We start from the raw sequence: 20,245 nt of genomic DNA, 5'->3' as shown, positions 1-20,245 counted from the left end.
ATCCTGTTTCTGTGTCCTGGTGATGTCCCTCTTGTCCCAGCCCACCTTACTCACCTGATGTAGGGGACATTGGCAGGGATGTGGAATTTTGCCCCGGGGTCAAAGTCATCTTCAGACCTTGGCACTGGTGGGCACAAGCCCTGATACTTCATCCTGGGCCAGAGAGGGAGAGTTAGCCCAGCCACAAGGTGGGGGAAAACTGGGAGAAGACCCCATGGGGTGTGAGGACAGGGAGAGGGGGGTTGTCTCCCGTTGTGTCCCATTGCAGCCAACTGGAGCCCAGGCAGAAAACACCCCGTGGGATGATGGCTGAGGCCCCTCTCCCTTGGGTACAAAGCTGAAGGAGGTTCTGAACTCAAGCACACCTGAGATTCCACCACTGCTGGTTGTACTCCTCCTCCTTGATCCTTCCATCAAACACCTTCCAGCGCCACTGGTCCATCAGGTACCCGAAGGGCAGGAAAGCAATTTTGTCCAGGGCCATGCTCATCAGGTAATTAATGTCACTTTCTGCCCAGGATGGAAAGTGTCAGCAGTTCTGTACCCAACTCTCCACCCCATAGAGGTCATTTCACCCCCCCAGGGTCACCTTTCTGTCATGCAAAGCCACCCTGCATGTCCCCAACCCCTTCCTCCCTGACCCAGCCTCTGAGTTTCCAGCTGCCCCCCTGTGGCCCCCCAGGTTTTCTGGGTGGTTTTCTCCCCTACCATCGTTGTCCATGACTTCATCCAGCAGATGGATGCTGTGCAGGTGTTTTGGGGTGGAGACAGACAAGGCCATGACATCCCCGATAGCCTCGTGGAAGCCGGGATTGGCTCCATCACGGAAGGAGATGGGTTGGTCCATGTACTGCAGGAAGTACTGGACGTGGCCCATCTCGTGGTGCACTGTGATTAGGTCGTCCATGTTCACCACGGTGCACTGCTTGATCCTGGACCAGGACATGAGGGATGGGGGAAGAAAGGGAGGACAATGCTGGGATGAAAACCTCCAGGAATGATCACCCCCCCCCCTTGAGCTGTTTTTCCCTTGGGTTTCCCCCTTTCCATGTGCCCTCCCACCCCACATCTGATGCCAACCAGGCTGGTCCTTCTCCTTTAGGTTGGTCTCTGCCTTTCCTCTTGCTGCCCCTGGCCATTCCCTAACATTATTTGTGGCCTTTTCCATTCTCCATGGCAGGGCTGGGAAGCCACTGATTGCTCTCCATGCTCCCTGGAGCCTCTTGCCAGCAATCCTGGGTACCAGTGACAATGCCAGAGTGGTGGTGTCACAGCACTTGCGGTGGCACCATTCTACAGATGTCCTTATTCCACCAAGACACTGCTCTCTACCCTAGCACCACATCAGCTGAGGCCACCACTTGCCACCCCATGGGCCACCTGAAGTCCTTGCGGTTGTAGAAGTCCCAGGCTGAGGCATGACACACAACTTCCCGACCATCAGATGGCTTCTCAATCATGGATTTCTCCCAGAACTCCTGGGGCATGGGGATGAGCCCCAGAGAGGTAAAGAAACGATCTGACTCCTCAAACATCCTCCTGGGTGTCCAGCCCTGGGGAGACAGCAGACAGAGGACCCCGGTGATGGGCTGGGAAGGATGGGAAACCAGGGAAAGCTTTGCTCCTCTGGGCATGGGGAGGTCTTTTGGGGACATCTAAGAGCTGGATCCAACCCTTGATATATCCAGGTGAGGAGAGATTATGGATAAGCCATGGAGGTTTTGGGAAGCACCCAGGGAATCTGGCAACATTGGTGGTGGAAATGGCTTGGGGGGGTCTCAAGGGGCTTCCCCAGAGCAGCCCTGGTAGCACTGACCTGTTGTTTCATGGCTGGGGTGGCATCCACCTTGGTGGCATCTGGGAAAGGCATCACCAGGTCGAAAATATTGGACCAGGACTGGGCCCACATGTTGCCTGGGAAGCACAGGAGGACAAGGCATGGCAGGAGGGGGATGGGGAGAGATGATCAAAGCCAAACAATTACTCCTGGCTCCTCCACCAGGTCCCCCTGCCTGCACAAGGGTGATTCAAGTAGGAGCCCAGCCATGCAGGAGAGGTCAAACCATGCTGAGTGTGGTGCCCTTCCTTGGGTCTTACAGCCCCATCTCTTGGGGCTTTGGTCCTTCAGCCAGAGCAGGGACCAACCTCAACTCTTGGCACGACTAGGAGCAAACTGGTGAGAGACATGGAGCTGGCAGAGCCCTTACCAAGCAGGTGAGCAGGGATGGGACCCTTCAGGTTGATGTGCTCTGCCCCATATTTTTTGTACAGGGCTCGGCGTACGTAGGCGTGGAGGTTGAGGTAGAGGGGCTGCAGCTGGAGGTACAACCTCTCCAGATCTTCCTCAAAGCTGGGGGTCTCATACAGGGATCTCCAGTAGTGCCCATTGTCCATGAAACCTGGAGTAAGGAAAGAGTAGAAGCTGGACACCCAGGAGGTCCCCAGCAACCTTGGGGAGACAGCAGACAGAGGCTGGGAAGGATGGGAAGCTTTCCAGGGAAAGCCTCTGGGCATGGGGAGGTCTTTTGGGGGCATCTAAGAGCTGGATCCAACCCTTGACATATCCAGGTGAGGAGAGAATGTGGATAAGCCATGGAGGTTTTGGGAAGCACCCAGAGCATCTGGCAACACTGTCCCTCTTGGGCAAGACTCTGTCTTGCTGCTCAGACACCCCAGGTCCCTCAACATCTATGAGACAGTATGGGAGTTGATGGGACCTCCACACCCTCAAGATTTTGGCCATGGATTGGACTTTCAGCCCAACCTTCTGCTTACAGGGGGCTAAGACCATGGTGGATCTCTAGCAGGACACTGACCATTGAGCATGGCTGCCTTGTTGCTCAGTTCCACGTATCTCCTGTAGTTCTTCCTCATCTTCTTCCCAGAAGCATCTCGCCAGCCCTTCCAGGCAAAGAGGAGCTCCTCATAGTCCCTGGAGGTGGCCATGATGTCTGTGAGGTCTGAAGAGAGAGCAGGGAAACCAAAGTGCTGCTGCTGGAGGGGCTGGAATGATGCACTGGGTGTAGACCCAACGTGCTGCTCAGGGGCCATCAAAGCCCCTTCTGGTGGGAGGGCCCCTTCATGACTTCTCCCCAAGTTCCTGTTAATGACCCCTCCTTTCTGAGCCTCTTGCAGGTAACTCCCTGGACACCTTGCCAGATCTTACCAGGATCCAGGGGGTGACAGGTTTTGTCATCTCTGCAGACCTTGGCTATGCTGTACGTGGTCTCCATGTCTGAGAGGAGGGTGTTGTACTGCGAAGAAAAAAAAACAGATCACTTTGGTCATCCCTCCTTCTGCTCCTGGAGAATGTCACAGCCCACTGAGATGTCCACAGGAATTTTCCTCTGGAGCCTTCCCAGGCCAAGGGTGACTTCAGATGGAGGTGAAGTGGAGTCAACACAGGAGGGGCTAAGGCCAGCAAGTGATGTGCCACTGCCAGACCCTGCTGCAGCCTGGGATGGGCAACCTTTGGGTGGGAAATCCTGGAGATCAGGATCATGGCTTCATGTAGAAAGGACCAAACTACCACTTTGCTGAGGAAAAAGGGATGGGCATCCTTTGGGTGGGAAATCCTGGAGATCAGGATCATGGCTTCATGTAGAAAGGACCAAACTACCACCTTGCTGAGGAGCAAGGGATGGGCAACCTTTGGGAAGGAAATCCTGGAGATCAGGATCATGGCTTCATGTAGAAAGGACCAAACTACCACCTTGCTGAGGAGCAAGGGATGGGCATCATTTGGGTGGCAAATCCTGGAGTTAAGGATCACAGCTTTGTGTAGAAAGGACCAAACTTTGTAGAAAGGACAAAAACTTTGCTGAGGAGCAAGGATGGGCAACCTTTGGGTAGGAAATCCTGGAGATCAGGATCATGGCTTCATGTAGAAAGGACCAAACTATCACCTTGCTGAGGAGCAAGGGGTGGTTTCCCAGCAGCATTTCCTAGGAGTTGGGAGAATCTTGGGTTCTCCACACAAGGGGGGGGCAAGGGACCTCGAATCCTGCTCTGTCCCCTTGCAGCTCACCTCCTTCAGCTCATTCTCAGGCAGGGCTGCCCTCTCAATGACACTCAGCTTCTTGAGGATGCGTGTGACACTTTGGTCCTGGAATTCAGAGGGGTCGAACTGCCTGGCCCTCATTCCATACTCAAGGGTGTGCTTGGACATGGCCAAGTTCTTTTCCAGCTGCAAGGGCAGGAGAAGACAGGAGGGGAGTTACTCCAAGGAGATCCTGGACTCACAGACCATGCCTAGGAACACCACCTGACACACCACAAGTGACAGATTCCCCCCGAGGCTGTCCTTGTGGTGTGGAAAGGCACCTCCTGGGTGGGAACCTTCACCCGTGGCAAGGAGCAGAGGCTGCCCTGGTTTTCAGAGCTCATCTGGAAGATGCCTTAGGGCTCAGCTGCTTGCTTTGGCCACTGCTTGTCCCCACACAGCCCCAAGGTCATGTCCATACCATGATCTCCTTGTTGTGGTCGGTGATGTTGGTGTTGTAGGCCCAGGATGCCTCGGTGTAGGCGTTCCACACCACCTCTGCCGTGCGGTTGTACTCGGACAAGAACTCCTCAGCTTGTGCTTCATCTGCTATTTTGTCTAGGAGAAGGAGAAAAATGGGGGGGAAAGAGAAGGGAAGGCAAGAGCATCCTTCTCTTGGCAAGAGCACCACCCAATGGAGAAACCATGGCTGAGCTCTTCCCAGAAACTCAGGCCCCTTTGAAGGCAACACCTTGGGAGCAGGTTGAGCCAAGGAATGGGCTCAAGAGGGGTCCTGCTGGGGGTGTTGGGTTGGGCAGGACAGGATCACACTGCTGAGAACTCCAGTTCTGGGCCCCTCAGTTCAGGAAGGAGATTGAGGTCCTGGAGCAGGTCCAGAGAAGAGCAAGGAGGCTGGGAAGGGATTCCAGGGCAAATCCTGGAGCTGGGGGTGTTGAGGCTGGAGAAGAGGATGCTCAGGGGAGACCTCATCACTCTCTACAACTCCCTGAAAGGAGGTTGGAGCCAGGGGGGGGTCTCCCAAAACAAGAGGCCATGGGCTTCAGCTCTGCCAGGGGAGGTTTAGGTTGGATATTAGGAATTCTTTCTGGAGAGGGTGATCAGGCATTGGAATGGGCTGCCCAGGGAAGTAGTGGATTCTCCGTGTCTGGAGATCTTTCCAAAGAGCCTGGATGTGGCACTGAGTGCCATGGGCTGGGAACTGCAGTGGGAGTGGATCAAGGGTTGGACTTGATGATCTCTGAGGTCCCTTCCAACCCAGCCAATTCTAGGATTCTATGATCAGGGTAAGGTTGGTCCCAAATTCCCTGGAGTCCTGGAAGGTTGAAAAATGGGTTATTCCCAGCTGGGACAAAGCTCTTCCTGGGAACCACAGGGGAAGTGGATCAAGGGTTGGACTTGGTGATCTCAGAGGTCCCTTCCAACCAGTCTGATTCTATGATTTTATGATTGATTCTATGATTCTATGCATGCCCTAAAACCCCCACTTGGGTGGAAAGGATGCAGCTGAAAATGGGTGACCTGCCACAGCTTCAGCCAAAGGTTTTTAAGAGGTTGGCACCTGCTTCCTGGGAAGCAGGGACTCCACCTGGAGATGATTATTTCTCTTTCCTGACTTCTCCCTAAGCCCCAGCACCAGGATGGATCTCCAGCCTTACCAATGCCTTCAGGGTAACCTTCAGGAACAGGAGGACGCCAATCAAACTCAGGCCAGCCCAGCACCTCCTTGGTCTTGTTGTTCTGCTCCTGAAGCCATTGGGTGACAGGGTTGAAATATTCCAGGAGGGGCCCAGCATCCATCTTGCTGGTGCCAGTGAAGTTGAACAGGATGTCCTGCCAGGACTGGGAAGAGCCAGCTTTCAACACAGTCCTGGGGAAAAGCAAAGAGCCAGCGTGAGGCCTGGAATTGGATGGGGAAAAAAATCCCCAAAACCAGCCAGGTATGGTACCTTCATCACAAGGATTGAAGATGCTCTTCCTGAGTGGGACATGAACCTGGGAACTGGCTCTGAAGCCCCCAACTGTCCTGCACAAGGAGTGGGGACTCTCCATCACACATTCCTGCATTTCTTAACACCCACGGAGTCAATAGGAACTGAAATTGCTTTGGTGACCTCTGGTTTGAGTGGGTGGGAGCTCATGACAGGGACAACAGCAGTTGAGAACCACTCAACCCACCTCAGTGCTTCCATTTCCATCCATCCATCCAGCTATTTATCCATCCATTCTTCTATCCATCCATCCATCCATCCATCCATCCATCCATCCATCTATCCATCCATCCATCCACCTATCCATCCATCTATCCATCCATCTCTCCATCTCTCCATCCATCCATCCATCCATCTATCCATCCATCCATCCATCCATCCATCCATCCATATGTCCATCCATCCATATGTCCATCCATCCATATGTCCATCCATCCATTCATTCTTCTATCCATCCATCTATCCATCTATCCATCTATCCATCCATCTCTCCATCTCTCCATCCATCCATCCATCCATCCATCCATCCATCTATCCATCCATCCATCCATCCATCCATCCATCCATCTATCCATCCATCCATCCATCCATATGTCCATCCATCCATCCACCTATCCATTCATCCATCCATCCATCCATCCATCCATCCATCCATCCATCCATCCATCTATCCATCCATCCATTCATCCATCCACCTCTCCATCCACCTCTCCATCCATCCATCCATCCATCCATCCATCCATCCATCCATCCATATGTCCGTCCATCCATCCATCCATCCATCCATCCCTCCATCCATCCATCCATCCATCCATCCATCCATCCATCCATCTCCAAACCTATTTCTCCAGCCATCTCCACAGCCACTTTTCCTTCCTTCATGTTTTCATTCCTTCCTTTGCACCCCATCAGCTTCCCACTCCCACCTCTGGGGATTGTCCTGACCCCTCTCTGTCCCCACCTGAGTTTGTCTCCAGCTGCTCTGGACCTGTAGATGTCACAGGTGTGCAGGGGACCCGTGTGGTTGGCTGCCTCACACAGAGCCTTGTGAAACTGGAACTGGAGGATGAAGCTCACAAAGTATCTGCCAAGGAAGTCCAAGAAGGTGAACACTGGGGACAAAGGGAAGCAGACAAGTCCTAGGGTGTGGGGGGAAGGCCCCCAGCCATGGGGCAGCTCCCCACCCCTTGTGCTCCCAAATCCTTGGGTGTCTCGAGCAGGGCCAGTGCCTGCCCACAGAGCTGAGCTCTCCAGCCCCCCTCTACCTGATGTAAGGGGTGTTCCCAGGGATGTGGTACTTTGCTCCAGGGTCAAAGTTGCTTTCATTCCTTGGGATGGGAGGACAGATCCCCTGGTATTTGGTTCTGGAGATGACAAAGAGCAAGAGCATGAGCTGGAAAGAGGGAGGCAGATGAACCATGGCAGGGAATGGGAAGGGAAATACACAGTTAGGGTGTGTTTCCATCCATCCATCCATCCATCCATCCATCCCTCCATCCATCCATCCTTCCATCCCTCCATCCATCCATCCATTCTCCTACTCACTCAGTTCTCTACCCACCCACCCACCTCCCCACCATTCTCCAGCCTTGCAGTAGCCTCCAAGCTACTCCAGTTCCTTTTTTTCTTTTTTTCCCTTTGTTCTTTGCTGAGGTTCTGGAGATGACAAGGTGCAAGAGCATGAGCTGGAAAGAGGGAGGCAGATGAACCATGGCAGGGAATGGGAAGGGAAATACACAGTTAGAGAGTGTTTCCATCCATCCATCCATCCATCCATCCATCCATCCATCCATCCACCCATCCACCCATCCACCCATCCATCCACCCATCCATCCATCCACCCATCCACCCATCCATCCATCCACCTACCCACTCAGTTCTCTACCCACCCACCCACCTCCTCACCATTCTCCAGCCTTGGAGTGGCCTCCAAGCTACTCCAGCCCCTTTTTTCCCTTCTTTCCTTTCTTCTTTGCTGTCCCCCTTCCTTCCACCCCCCCAGCTTCCATCCCCTGACCCCCCCAGGGGACTGTCCCCCACCTCAGGTACCACCAGTCGTAGTTGTAGCGGCTGGGGGGGGTGTGCCCACTGAAGACGTTCCAACGCCACTGGTCAATGAGGTAGCCAAAGGGCAGGAAGGCAATTTTCTCCAGGGCCATCTTCAGCAGATAGTTGATGTTGCTCTCTGCATGAAACAGAACCAGAACCAGAACCAGGTCAGGCAGGAGCCTGGCTGGGCAGAACCACTCGGTTTGGGTGTTTTGTGGGCAAGAGGGTGAGCAGCAACACTCATGGGGGGCAGCTGTTCAAGGTGTAATTTTACTCCCTAGAGAAGGCTGTGGAGGACACACAGAGGAGGTTTTGCCAGGTACAGCTCCTCCCTGGGATAACCTGTCTTTTTCCTGAGTGGTAATAATGGGACTCACAGGTGGTGTCTGTCCCCTTGCCTGCTTCTCAGAGTGAGGAGGTCTGGGGTGAGTGTAGCTCTTGGTTTCCTCTTCACACTTTCACCCTGGGGTCTCACACTTTCACCTTGGGGTCTCAGGGTGAAGGGGGTTTAATCTGCAGGGCTCTCACACCACTACAAAGGCTCTCATGGATCTTGGGGTCAACTCTGGGACAGCCACCACCACGGGGACCAGAGGGGCCTGTAACCTCTGCTCTCCCCATCACCTCCAAGAAACCTGAGGAAGAAAGGTAGGAGAGGGACTTGCTGGAGATCCAGTTAAGCTGTGGGCTCAGGGAGGAGTTGGCAGCAGTGCCCTGAGGTGCTGGCATGGCTGCCAAGGGTTGGTTATTCTAGTCAGGCAGTGATGCCTTCAGGCAGGGCCCATCTGCTCCAGGGTGTTTCTGCAGCATCAGCCCAAGGCTCTTGGCAGCTGCAGTGGCTTCCCCATCATGAAACGTGTTTAATGACAAGGCAGGAGGACACCAGGGTTGTCCCCACCTCTGCGGAGCAGCTGCCTCCAGCAGTAATCTCTGAACACTTGGATTCCTCTTCCACACGTGGGGTGGGGGAAAGAAACTCTTGCCAAGCTGAGAGGTGCCCTGAGGTGATGACCTTGAGGTGACAACCCTGAGGTGACAACCAAGTCCTGCTCTGCTGTGCTGGCTGGCAGGCAGAAACCTCACCTGCTGACTGCCCTCGTGACTGTGCACACAAGGACTCAAGTGCCACCTCCACAAAAGGTGGCTGGATGTTTCTTGGCAAGGGAAGAGGGAACACTGGAAAGGTCAAAGCAGATCAAGGAGAAGGTGGAACGTGACTCGGTGCCACCTCCAGAGGAGCTGGATATTTCTTGGCAAGGGAAGGGGGAACTCTGGAAAGGTCAAAGCAGATAAAGCACAAGGTGGTTCGTTGAGGTTTGGGGGCTCTGATGAAGAAGGGAAGGAACAGAGAAGCTCTGGAGAGCATCCTTCCAATCCTTAGGGGCTGAGGAGCCACGGAGGGTCCTACAGAGACTCATGGGGGATTATGCAAGGACCCATGGGGGGGTTGTGCATGGAACCAAGTGTGGGTGAAAGCATCCATCAACCAAGTGGTCTTTGGGGTGTCTTGCCAGGCTCCAAACCCCTGGGCACATCCCAAAGCTTGGGGGCTGCCATACCCTGGTTTGGGGGATGTGATGAAGAAGGGAACAGAGAAGCTCTGGAGAGCATCCTTCTAATTCCCTAGGGGTTAAGGAGCCACAAAGGGTCCTACACAGATTTATGGGGGATTATGCCAGGACCCACGGAGGGGTCGTGCATGGAACCAAGCATGGGTGAAAGCATTCATCAACAAGGTGGTTCCCAGAGTGTCTTGCCAGTCTCCAACCCACTGGGCACATCCCAAACCTTGGGGGCTGCCATACCCTGGTTTGGGGGCTCTGATGAAGAAGGGAAGGAAGAGAGGAGCTCTGGAGAGCATCCTTCCAACCCTTAGGGGTTAAGGAGCCACAAAGGGACCTACACAGACTCATGGGGGATTGTGCCAGGACCCATGGAGGAACCAAGTGTGGGTGAAAGCATCCATCAACCAGGTGGTCTCTGGGGTGTCTTGCCAGGCTCCAACCCCCTGTGGCACATCCCAAACCCACCCTGGTGGCACAGGCAGTGCCTGGGGGCTGCCCTACCTTGGTCCTCGGTGGCATTGCTGTGGAGGAGACCAATTTTCTTCAGGTGGCTGGGAGTGGAGACAGACAGGGACAGGACATCACCGATGGCCTCATGGAAGCCAGGGTTGGCCCCACCACGGAAGGAGACAGGGAGGTCCTTGTACTGCAGGTAATACTGGACGTGGCCCATCTCATGGTGCACGGTGAAAAGCTGCTCCATGGTGACTGTTGTGCACTGCTTGATCCTGTTGGGTGACGAGGGGTGATGGCCACGGGTCCCTGAGAAGGTGGCAGCACCCCAAAGGGGTAGGGGAAGGCAGAGCAGCTCCCCAAAGCCTTACCCAAGGGGGTGAGGGTTTGGGTTGCATGGCCAAGCTGGGGGTACCCAAAAAGGTGATCCCCATGGGAGGGGGGTCCTACCCTGGAGCCCTACACCCTCACACCCACCTGAAGTCCTTGCGGTTGTAGAAGTCCCAGGCTGAGGCGTGACACACAACCTCCCTCCCATCCGTTGGCTTCTCCAGCATGGATTTCTCCCAGAATTCGGGAGGCATCTCCAGCAGCCCCAGGGAGGTGAAGAATTCCTCTGAGACCCGGAACATGTAGGTGGCATTCCAGCCCTGGTGGAAGGCAGGCAGTGGGGTTATGGCTGAGGAAAGGGCTGCCCGTGCCCTGGGAGTTGTTTTCTGAGTCTCCCTCAGCACCCTAGGGATGGGGTTGGTCCTTGCAGGTGACCAGGGTCCTGCTTCTCTCCCCCTGATAGGGACCCCTGGCCCCAGAATTGTTGTGGATATCTTTAAGAAACCCCAAGCAATGGTTTTGGTGCCCAGCATGGACCCGAGGAGGGAGCAGGGCTCATGTCCCAGGAGCACTCAGGTCTTTCTCATGCTATGGACGCAGCCTCCAACCCATCCCCCAGCTCTGTCCTTCCTCTTTGCCCATCCCCTGCCTCCCATTTGGGCCAACAATCCCTTTTTTTTGTCCCCCTGGTGCCACCAGCGTGTCCCTCAGCCCATCACCTGCTGCACCATGGTGCTGGTCACATCAAGGTTGGGCTTCTCGGGGTAGGGGACCAGCAGGTCATAGATGTTGTTCCATTGCTGAGCCCACATGTTGCCTGAGAAGAGGAAACAGCTGGAGCAGAGCTGGTTGTAGGGCAGGAGAAAGGGACCAAAACGGTGACAACTACCACCTCCCTGTCCCACTGTGGCCTTCTGGCACACCCCTGGGCACAGGTTGGGAGGGTTCTGCCTCTTACCCAGGAGGTGAGCAGGGATGGGACCCTTGAGGTTGATGTATTTGGGACCATAGCGGTCGTAGAGCTTCCTCCGGACAAAGGCGTGGAGGTTGAGGTAGAGGGGCTCCAGCTGGTTGTAGAGGCTCTCCAGGTCCTCCTCGAAGGTGGCCGAGTCATACCAGGACCTCCAGTAGCTGCCTGTGTCCTCGAATTCTGCCAGGGAAGCAGGAATCTGGCTGCCTCCTCACCCAGCCCCAGGGCACAGCAAGAGGATTTCTCCCCTTTCCCCCCAAACGTTGGCACCGATGGAATTCAGGCAGCCAGGTGAGATGGAGCAGAGGATCCCACTGCCCCTAATTCCCACCCCTGAGCCCTGCCCACCCCTTATCATCCTCCTTGTAGGAGGATGTATCATCCTCCATCCATCCTACCATCCAGCTTATAGGCTTCGTTGCTCAGCTTCACAAACTCCTCGTATTTGGGGCGCAGGGGGTTGCCCGCAGAGTTGTGCCACCCTTCCCAGGCATAGAGCAGCTTCTTGTAGCTCCTGGAGGTGGCCATGATATCTGAGATGTCTGGGACAGAGGGGACAAGCAGGACATGAGAAAGGGGCAGGAGAATGGGGGGGTCACATCCCCACAGTAGCTCTGCGCCGGACCCAAATATTCACCCTAAGCCTGGGACCACCTTGGGGAACACGGGTGGGACCTGCCAACCCCAAACCTGCTGGAGGTGTGGGGACCAGGCCAGAGTGCTCAGCACCTGGCAGGTTGTCCTGGTTTGGGGTCAGGATAAAGGGGATTTTCTGGCTTGGACTTCTGCTTTCAGCTCTGTCTCTTGGAAGGAGAAATGAACAGCAAGTTTCTCAGAGATTTTCTGCTTCTAGGACTGATCTCACTCCATGGTTATAGTTACAGCCAGAGCCTGGTGTGCAGAACCAAGGGCACTGCTCAGCTCTGAGGAACATTTTGCCCTCTGGAAGGAGAAAAGGAGTAAAAAGGTCCCACCTGAACCCCTCCTTTGGGAAGGAACAGACAAGAGAAATGGCCAAAACTGAGCAAACAGAGGATTCCATCCCATCCACCTCATCCTCAGGATAAATTGGAGGGATCACCAGGCTCAAACCCCTTCCTGCTTCCCCTTCCTCCCCTCTCCCTCTTTGCTTCAGCATCCTGGGAGGATTCCATCCCTTCCTCTGCCTGTGCTCCTGATCCATCCCAGCCTTAAGCTGTGTGTTCCTGCCTCCAGCTCCCAACTGCTCCTGACTCCAGGATTCCAGCCTGGATTTTCCCAGCCTGGATTTTCCAGTCTCAGTGGTGACCTGAGAGTTGCTGGGGGAGGAACTTGGGATCAATTTTCCTGTCTATTTGTATAGATTTAGGTTTTTTCCTATTTATCATTCCTGTTTCATTAAGTTGTGGAGTTTAGTTCCCAACCCATCAGTCTCTCTCCCTTATTCTTTTTCTTTCTTTATCAGGGAGGGGGATTAATTAAGAGCATCTGGCACTGGGTTTAATTGCCAGGCCAGTGTTAAACCCTGACAGAGGTGCAGAGGGACAAGGACCATACCTGGCTCCAGGTCCCAGCAGGTCCCATTGGGCAGGCACACCTTGGCTGTGGAGTAGATTTTGTCCATGTCACTCAGGATGGTGTTGTACTGCAGAGAAATAAATAATAAAAAAAAGATGCTGGAGCTCCATGAAGGTGGGAATTGCCTTTTAGGAAGCATCTCCAGGCTTCCCAACACCAGAACTCCAGAGTGTGTGTGTCTGGAAGGATGTGGAGGAGGATTGGTGTGGTTTCCAGAGTGGTTTTGGTGAGGTTAAATGTGTGTTTTGACACCCAGGGTTTGCCACCCTGGGCATGGATGGAGCAGGGAGGATCTTTGGGATGGACAAACAGAATGCAGGCACTTCCAGAACCCCCCCTGGAAGGCAGTGTGAAGCCTGGAGGCCTCCTGGAGAGAGGCTGTTTATAAAGCTCTTTGTCAGTGGGGCTGCTTGTTTATCTAAGTGAGTAAAAAACATAAATAATAAAATGAGAAAAGGAGGAGGAGGAGGGGGATTCATTACTATGAACTTCAAGAACAGCAAACAAAAGCAACAGGAGGTTTCCTGGAACCTTCCCCGGGGAGCTCATTCCCAGGGAAGGAAATTCCTTCCTCTCCATCCCTCTCTCTGTTCCTGGGGATGATGGAGCTGCCTGGGGACAGGAGAAACTTGGAGGGAGGAGGAGATGTTCTGCTGTCTGTTATTTGAGAGAGGGCAGGGATGGGTTTCCTGGAAGGAACCGGGTTTCTCCGGAAGGGATTGGGTCACTGGGCTTCCCAACCACCAGGGCTTTGGGTAGGAAGAGCTGTCAGGGAGCCATGGAAAGGACAGCAGTGTCCCTGTGCCTGCCAAGCTGCAGCCTGGGGGATATTTTTTCATCCATGGAATTCAAGCCACGTGGCATTGAAGGAAATGACCCTGAAAGCTCAGGTCTGGTGATGGGGAAAGCTTGGGATGTCCCTGGTGTGGAGCTGTGTCACCAAGGCAGGGCTGGCAGGCATGGAGCCTCCTTTTCCATGGGATTAAATCCCCCTGAGGAGCCCTGGGGCAGGGACAGGGGAGGTTGAGGCAGCAGCTGGCCCCTGGCCATGGGCACAGCCTGGCTGCTCTCCAGGTGACGCCCAAGGCTGTTGTGTGTAAGCAGGAAACCTCCAGTTCCCTTGGGATAGCTCCAAGATGAGGTTAGGGCTGGAGAACTGGGGCCAGAAGGCAGCCCTCACCCCCAGAACCAGCACCCCACCAGCCCAGTCCATCACTGGGAGCCCAAGTCCATCCCTTTGGGAGAGCCTCCAAAACACCACAAGAGGGGCTCGAGGCCAGGGACAGAGTTTGGGGGTTTGGGGAAAAATTCCTTAAAGGGTTTTTTTTGCAGCACCCAACAATTCCTGGGGCATCTCACCCACCCTCTCTCTCTTCTCCAGGGGCAGGTTAGAGGGTCCCAGGGTCTGGATGGAGCCGATGATTTTCCTCAGCTGGGGGTCACTGAAGTTGCTCCAGATGTTCCCAAAGAGCTCCTTGGCTTTCCTTCCCCACAGCTCCGTGAAATTCTGCTCCTCGAGGGATGCCTGGATCTGCGTGGGAAGAGAGGACACGGGGACTCAGGACCAGCCCTGGCACCAGGTGATGGTTTGGGGACTTTTGGCAGAACCGTAGAGGATTTATAGGAGCCAGAGGTGACAGGACACGAGGTGGCAGGCAGGGCTGTCCCCAGTTGGTGACATTTATAGAGAGACATCAGCTCCCAGTGGGCTGGTGGATTCTGCAGTCTCCACTCACCCATGCTGACTCCTGTGGCCAGCATTGCCAAGGTGGCTTTTGGGGATGCTCCAGGGGTGCTGTGGCCCAGATAAGGTGAGGGTGCTGGGATTGGGGTGTCCACACCATGGCTGTGGTGTCCAGGTGCTCCTGGCAGCTTCCAGACCCCATTGCAGAAGGAGCTCAGAGATCTGGCCTCAATTTCTTCCTATTCCCCTTATTCCTCACCCTTGCAGAAAACCCCAAAGCCCCTATATTCACTTTTTTCCTTCTTTTATCTCCTTGTTCCTTCTGGCCCTGCCTCCTTTGCCTCTAAGTGCCAGACCTCAGCTTCACCTCCCAGAGGGGCACCCATTTAGCATGGATTTTGGGTCTCTCCCTGTCACCCACCCCCTGCCAGCCCCCGTGTCCCTTCCCAGGGCTGTGGGACAACCAGGAGCTGCCTGCATCACGGGGAAGGGGAGATTACTGGGACAGCTGAATCCATAGCTGACAGCCAGAGTTTTGGGACAGGGTGTGTGGTGGACAGTGGCATCCCAGCCCAGCTGGTTCCAGCTGTATTTTTTGGGAAAATGCTGCTCTTTTGGTGAAGGTGGTGGCCCAGGTGATGAGCAGGCTGGAGGGGGAAGGTGTAGGGTGCCTGTTCCTGCCCCTCTGTGATTTATGGAGCTCATTAGTTGGTAGTTGTGACATTTTTTAGCCTGACTCCAACAACTCTGGTTTGTTTGATTTTCATTTTTGCATTCCCTCAGCTGGCAGCAGGGAGGGAAGGGAGTTGCAGGGCTGGAGGCTGCCTGGGACAGGGAACATGGGAGTGGGGATTCCAAAAGTGCTGCTGGGTGCCCCTGGCTGCCTTGCCACCCACCACCTCCCTCAGACATCATCCCAGCACCCACAGCATCACCCTGGCTCCCCACCAGCCCTCAGCTCCTGGTACCCTGGGATGCTCCAGCCCCACAGACACCCAGCCCTCCACGAAATGGAGGATTTCTCCCCCCTCTTCCCAGACCCAGCTGTGGGGCTGAGGGAGTTGTAGGAAGCCGAGTCCAGCTGGGTTTCATCTTCTCAGTGAGCAGGTGCCTGGGTTTGGTCAGGTGAATTGTACCCTAAATTCTGACAGCTTTGGGGCTGCACAAGCATCCCTGGCCATGGCTGCACCCACCAGGCCTGGCCCTTTGCCCCCCACCCTCCAGAGCTCTCTCTTAGGGGTTGGGGGGGCTCAGAAGCTCCTGGACACCCCAAGCTCTCCCTACCAAACCCTCCCCCCCTACTCCTGTCCTTCCCTGCTCCTGGCTGACCAAGTGAGGATCCAGAAGCACAGGGCACTGGGGATGCTCTGCTCCAGATATAGGGAGGAATTCCAGAGCCAGCAGCACCCTCAAACCCCATCAGCTGCCCAGAGCCCCAGTTTGTAGGAGATGGCAAATCTTATTCTGCAACAGAACTTCTCCCTGGGCTGGCTTGAGAGCCTTGAAGTGGCAGGGAGCATCTGGACACGATCCTTGGGCACTTGGGGAAGGGAAAAGCCTCTTGAGAAGACTCCATGCAAGGTGCTCTGCTGGCCCTAAGCCTGGACTTGGTGTGGCCAGGATGCTCCTGCTCTGCTTTTAAGGTCCCTTGGCTGCACCATGACATCTGCAGCAGACTCTGGGCTCCTGCCCAGACATCACGTCAGCTCTCCAAAAAAAAAAAAAAAAAAAAAACAAACAACAAAAAAAAGGGCACTTGGGTGCTCCTGGGTGTCCTGCCAAGTTGGCAGCAGCCAGACCTGGCAAGGATCTTCCCCCCATGCAGGAAGACACGTTTCCTTTCTGCTGCAGGCTGGGCTGTTCCCTGCTTCCTGGGGGATTTGGTGGCCCAGGGGTGATGCTGGGGTCTATGTTGGTCATGTAGAAGCTTAATTGCCCCCCCCCAGGGACCCCTAGCTATTTGGGGTGTCAGGGATTTACCCCAGAATTCTGCCAGCACAGCAAGAACCAGAGGAATCTCTGAAGCCTGCCCAGGCATGGGGATTCCAGGGACTGAGACCTCACCCAGCTCCTGTCCCACTAAATCCAGCCCCAAACATGCTCGACACACACATCCCTGCAGGATGCACACGGGGGCTCTGCCTGCACATAGCTGGGATGGGATCCAATTCCCTGGAGTGCTTCCTGGGAGCCCAGCTTTAGTCCTGGAGGGCTGGGGACACAGGGACAGGGGGTGGCAGCCCAGGTCCCGAAGCAATCCCATTGCTTGTGCACACTTTGGGCTCCTGGTGCAAAGGAAACCCACAGAAACTCCCCCTCCCCCCCCAATTCTAGGGCTCCAGCATGCCAGAGAGCTGGAATGTGGTGACACCAGGCAGGGAGCTGGAACAGGGACACTTGATCCCAGTCGGAGAAGGAAAAGTGGAAGGTGCTGGGAATCCCCCTCTAAAAATATCCTGGGACACTGCTGAGGGATCAGGGCTGTCACTCCGGGGGGAAACCCTTTCCCAGGACAAAGCCTTGGGCTACCAAGTCCCAACCTTCCTTTGGGTTGCCACTCCAGGAGCCTGAGAGGCTGAAGGGGACCCCTCCAAGCGTCCCCCCCTCTCTGACACCCTGCTACCCCAGACACTCCCGGTTCTTGGTGGCACCACCACCCCCCTCCCCCAAAAAAAAACTTCCTGGGACACTGCTGAGGGATCAGGGCTGTCACTCCAGGTGGAAACCCTTTCCCAGGACAAAACTCTGGGCTTTCAAGTCCCAACCTTCCTTTGGGTTGCCACTCCAGGAGCCTGAGGGCAAGGGACCCCCTCGACACCTCACCAAGGGTCCTCCCCCCCGACACCCCTCTACCTCCCACCCCCCGACAGTCCCGGTGCTTCGTGGCATCACCTCCCCCCCCTAAAAGTATCCTGGGACACTGCTGAGGGATCAGGGCTGTCACTCCAGGGGGAAACCCTCTCCTAGGGCTTCCAAGTCCCAACCTTCCTTTGCCACTCCAGGAGCCCGAGGGGCTGAAGGGGACCCCTCCAAGCGTCCCCCACCCGACACCCCGCTACCTCTGACACTCCCGGTGCTTGCTGGCATCACCCCCCCACCTAAAAACATCCTGGGACACTGCTGAGGGATCAGGGCTGTCACTCCAGGGGGAAACCCTTTCCTAGGACAAAACCCTGGGCTACCAAGTCCCAACCTTCCTTTGGGTTGCCACTCCAGGAGCCTGAGGGCAAGGGATTCCTCCCGACACCTCGCCAAGGGTCCCCCCCCCTCGACACCCCGCTACCTCCTACCCCCAGACAGTCCCGGTCCTTGGTGGCATCACCTCCCCCTCTGTCACTGCTGAGGGATCAGGGCTGTCACTCCAGGGGGAAACCCCCTCCCAGGGCTTCCAAGTCCCAACCTTCCTTTGCCACTCCAGGAGCCCGAGGGGCTGAAGGGGATCCCTCCAAGCGTCCCCCCCCCCGACACCCCGCTACCCCTGACAGTCCCGGTGCTTGGTGGCATCACCCCCCCCCACCTAAAAACATCCTGGGACACTGCTGAGGGATCAGGGCTGTCACTCCGGGGGGAAACCCTCTCCTTGGACTTCCAAGTCCCAACATTCCTTTGCCACTCCAGGAGCCCGAGGGGCTCAAGGCGACCTCGCCAAGCGTCCCCATCGTGCCCCCCCCAGACACTCCAGGGGGAAACCCTTTCCCAGGACAAAACCCTGGGCTTCCACTTCCCAACCTTCCTTTGGGTTGCCACTCCAGGAGCCCGAGGGGCTGAAGGGGACCCCTCCAAGCGTCCCCCCCCCCGACACCCCGCTACCCCTGACACTCCCGGTTCTTGGTGGCATCACCCCCCCCACCAGTCCCCCTCCCCACCTGCAGAGCAGCGTTTTGGTCCGTCAGGTTGGTGTTGTAATCCCAGCTGGCCGAGACGCTCTCGAAGAAAACGAGCTCCGCGGTGGTGTTGTGGGCGCTGGCGAAGAGGGCGGCCCCGTCCTCCGTGGGTTCGGCGTGGGGGGGTTCGAGGCCCGGCCGAAGGGCACCCCCCAAGCTCAAGCCCAGCAGCAGCAGCAGCAAACCCAGGAGCGGGGACATGGTGACAGGATGGAGAAGGTGCCGGGAGGAGATGGAAGGGATTTAGGGATGGGGGGGGAGCCCGGTTGGTGCTTTCCGAGCTCGGTTTTGCCTCCGCTGCCGGCTGCTTATAAAGCAGCAGCCTTGGCACAAACCCTGCCCACCGAGCCGGCCTCCCCCCGCAGATAAGAAAGGAGCATTTTGCTTTCCCTTCGGAAGCTCCCCCGGTTCGAAAGGAAGAGGAGAGGAACGACCGCTGCCTTTGGAGGTGCAAAGTCCCTTTGGCATTTGGCCACACCGGGAGGGAAAGGGCTGGGAGAGGAGGGAGGGAAAGGAGATGGAGGGAAAGGGGAGGGGGGGGGAGGAAGAAAAAAAAAAAAAATAGATCTGGGGTGGATGTGGTGGGTGAGGGGCAGCTTCATCCCTGCGGAACCTCCAGAACCCTCCTGGATCGGTGCTGGGGGGATACAGCGCGGCTGGGCCGTGGATCTTGGCAGGACATCCCCGCCCCACGCTGCATCACGCAGCGAACGCCCCTCGGGCTCCCCCCACCCGGGACCGGGCACTGGGGCCAGAGCAGGAGGGAAAATATTCGCCTGGGGGGCAGCCAAGGTCCAGGTCCTGCTGCATCTTGCCAAAGTGACCCCCTTCCCAGCAGTACCTTTTTTTTTTAATTTTTTTTTTTCCCCGGGAAATGAGTATTTCTGCTGGCGTTGAAGGAAATCCCATCCCACCCCATCCCACCCCATCCCATCCCATCCCATCCCACCCCATCCTATCCCATCCCATCCCACCCCATCCTATCCCATCCCATCCCATCCCATCCCATCCCACCCCATCCCATCCCATCCCAGCGAGTGTTTTGGCCTTGGAGGAATTAGGTTGATGCCAAATGAGGAAGAAAAAATTCCTTCAAAAAAAAGGAAAAACCCAGACCCAATGTCAGGAGGCTGAGTGCTCCCTTTAGGGGTTTTTTTTGGGATTTTTTGGTTTTCTTTTTTCCCATTAACTAAATCCCTTTTTCCCCAGGGCCTGGCCCCATCCCTGGGACCTGTGCCTTGGTTTCTGCATTGGCTGAGTCCCTCAACCCTTATTGGGGTCACCCCCTTGTGAGGACACAGGGGACCCCAACTCCTCAGCTGGATCCCATGGGTGACCCCATGGGGATAGCACAACCCCTTGACAAGAAATGAGCCCTCCCATCAGGACAGGGCACCCTACAAAGGAGTTTAGGAGCCTGCAATGTTCTGATGTCTTCTTACATCCCTCCCAAAATCCCAGCTTTTTCCCTACAACTCACCATGGACCTAAACAACCTTCATCTCCCCAGCTTTGAGCCCATGGGCAACACATCCTGCACCTCCTGTGAGCCCAGACAACCCGGAGCCAACATCAGCCCCTTCCTCACCAGCTCTCTGGAAACTCTGCTTTACTGGGAAGTTGGAGAGGAAATAATAATAATAAAAATAATAATAATAATAAAAAAAAAAGGTTGGTTTTGCTCCAGCTTGGCTGCTGGCCAAGGGTTGATGAGTGGAGATTTCCTGTGCCCCTGCCAGCCTCTTGCTCCTTGCTGCCCTGG

General features: G+C 55.6%; 1 protein-coding gene across 1 annotated transcript; it reads right to left on the bottom strand.

The window, feature by feature from the left end:
• Positions 1-50: 50 nt before the first annotated feature.
• ACE (angiotensin I converting enzyme) lies at positions 51-18,908 on the bottom strand. Its single transcript, XM_030466070.1, has 22 exons — positions 18,466-18,908; positions 14,279-14,446; positions 12,895-12,982; positions 11,757-11,900; positions 11,347-11,538; positions 11,108-11,205; positions 10,536-10,708; positions 10,107-10,333; positions 8,032-8,176; positions 7,257-7,355; positions 6,953-7,075; positions 5,659-5,870; positions 4,464-4,600; positions 4,028-4,186; positions 3,167-3,254; positions 2,817-2,960; positions 2,208-2,399; positions 1,817-1,914; positions 1,381-1,553; positions 709-932; positions 366-510; positions 51-153 (listed from the first exon to the last, which is right to left on the bottom strand). The coding sequence occupies exons 1-22, from the start codon at positions 18,682-18,684 to the stop codon at positions 51-53; spliced, it is 3,351 nt and encodes a 1,116-aa protein (XP_030321930.1). The 5' UTR covers positions 18,685-18,908.
• Between the last annotated feature and the right edge of the window lie 1,337 nt (positions 18,909-20,245).

The sequence above is a fragment of the Calypte anna genome, chromosome 27 (genome assembly GCF_003957555.1).
Source record: "Calypte anna isolate BGI_N300 chromosome 27, bCalAnn1_v1.p, whole genome shotgun sequence".
Taxonomy (NCBI): domain Eukaryota; kingdom Metazoa; phylum Chordata; class Aves; order Apodiformes; family Trochilidae; genus Calypte; species Calypte anna.
Note: the sequence above shows the minus strand (reverse complement) of the source record. Positions and strands in the feature narration are given on the sequence as shown.

Excerpts from the sequence above, each read along its gene's own strand:
- ACE (XM_030466070.1), bottom strand. The coding sequence starts at position 18,684 with ATGTCCCCGCTCCTGGGTTTGCTGCTGCTGCTGCTGGGCTTGAGCTTG. Across the intron at positions 5,871-6,952 it reads GCAGCTGGAGACAAACTCAG|GACTGTGTTGAAAGCTGGCT; the intron begins GTGGGGACAGAG and ends GCTTTTCCCCAG. Across the intron at positions 933-1,380 it reads TACAACCGCAAGGACTTCAG|GATCAAGCAGTGCACCGTGG; the intron begins GTGGCCCATGGG and ends GTCCTGGTCCAG.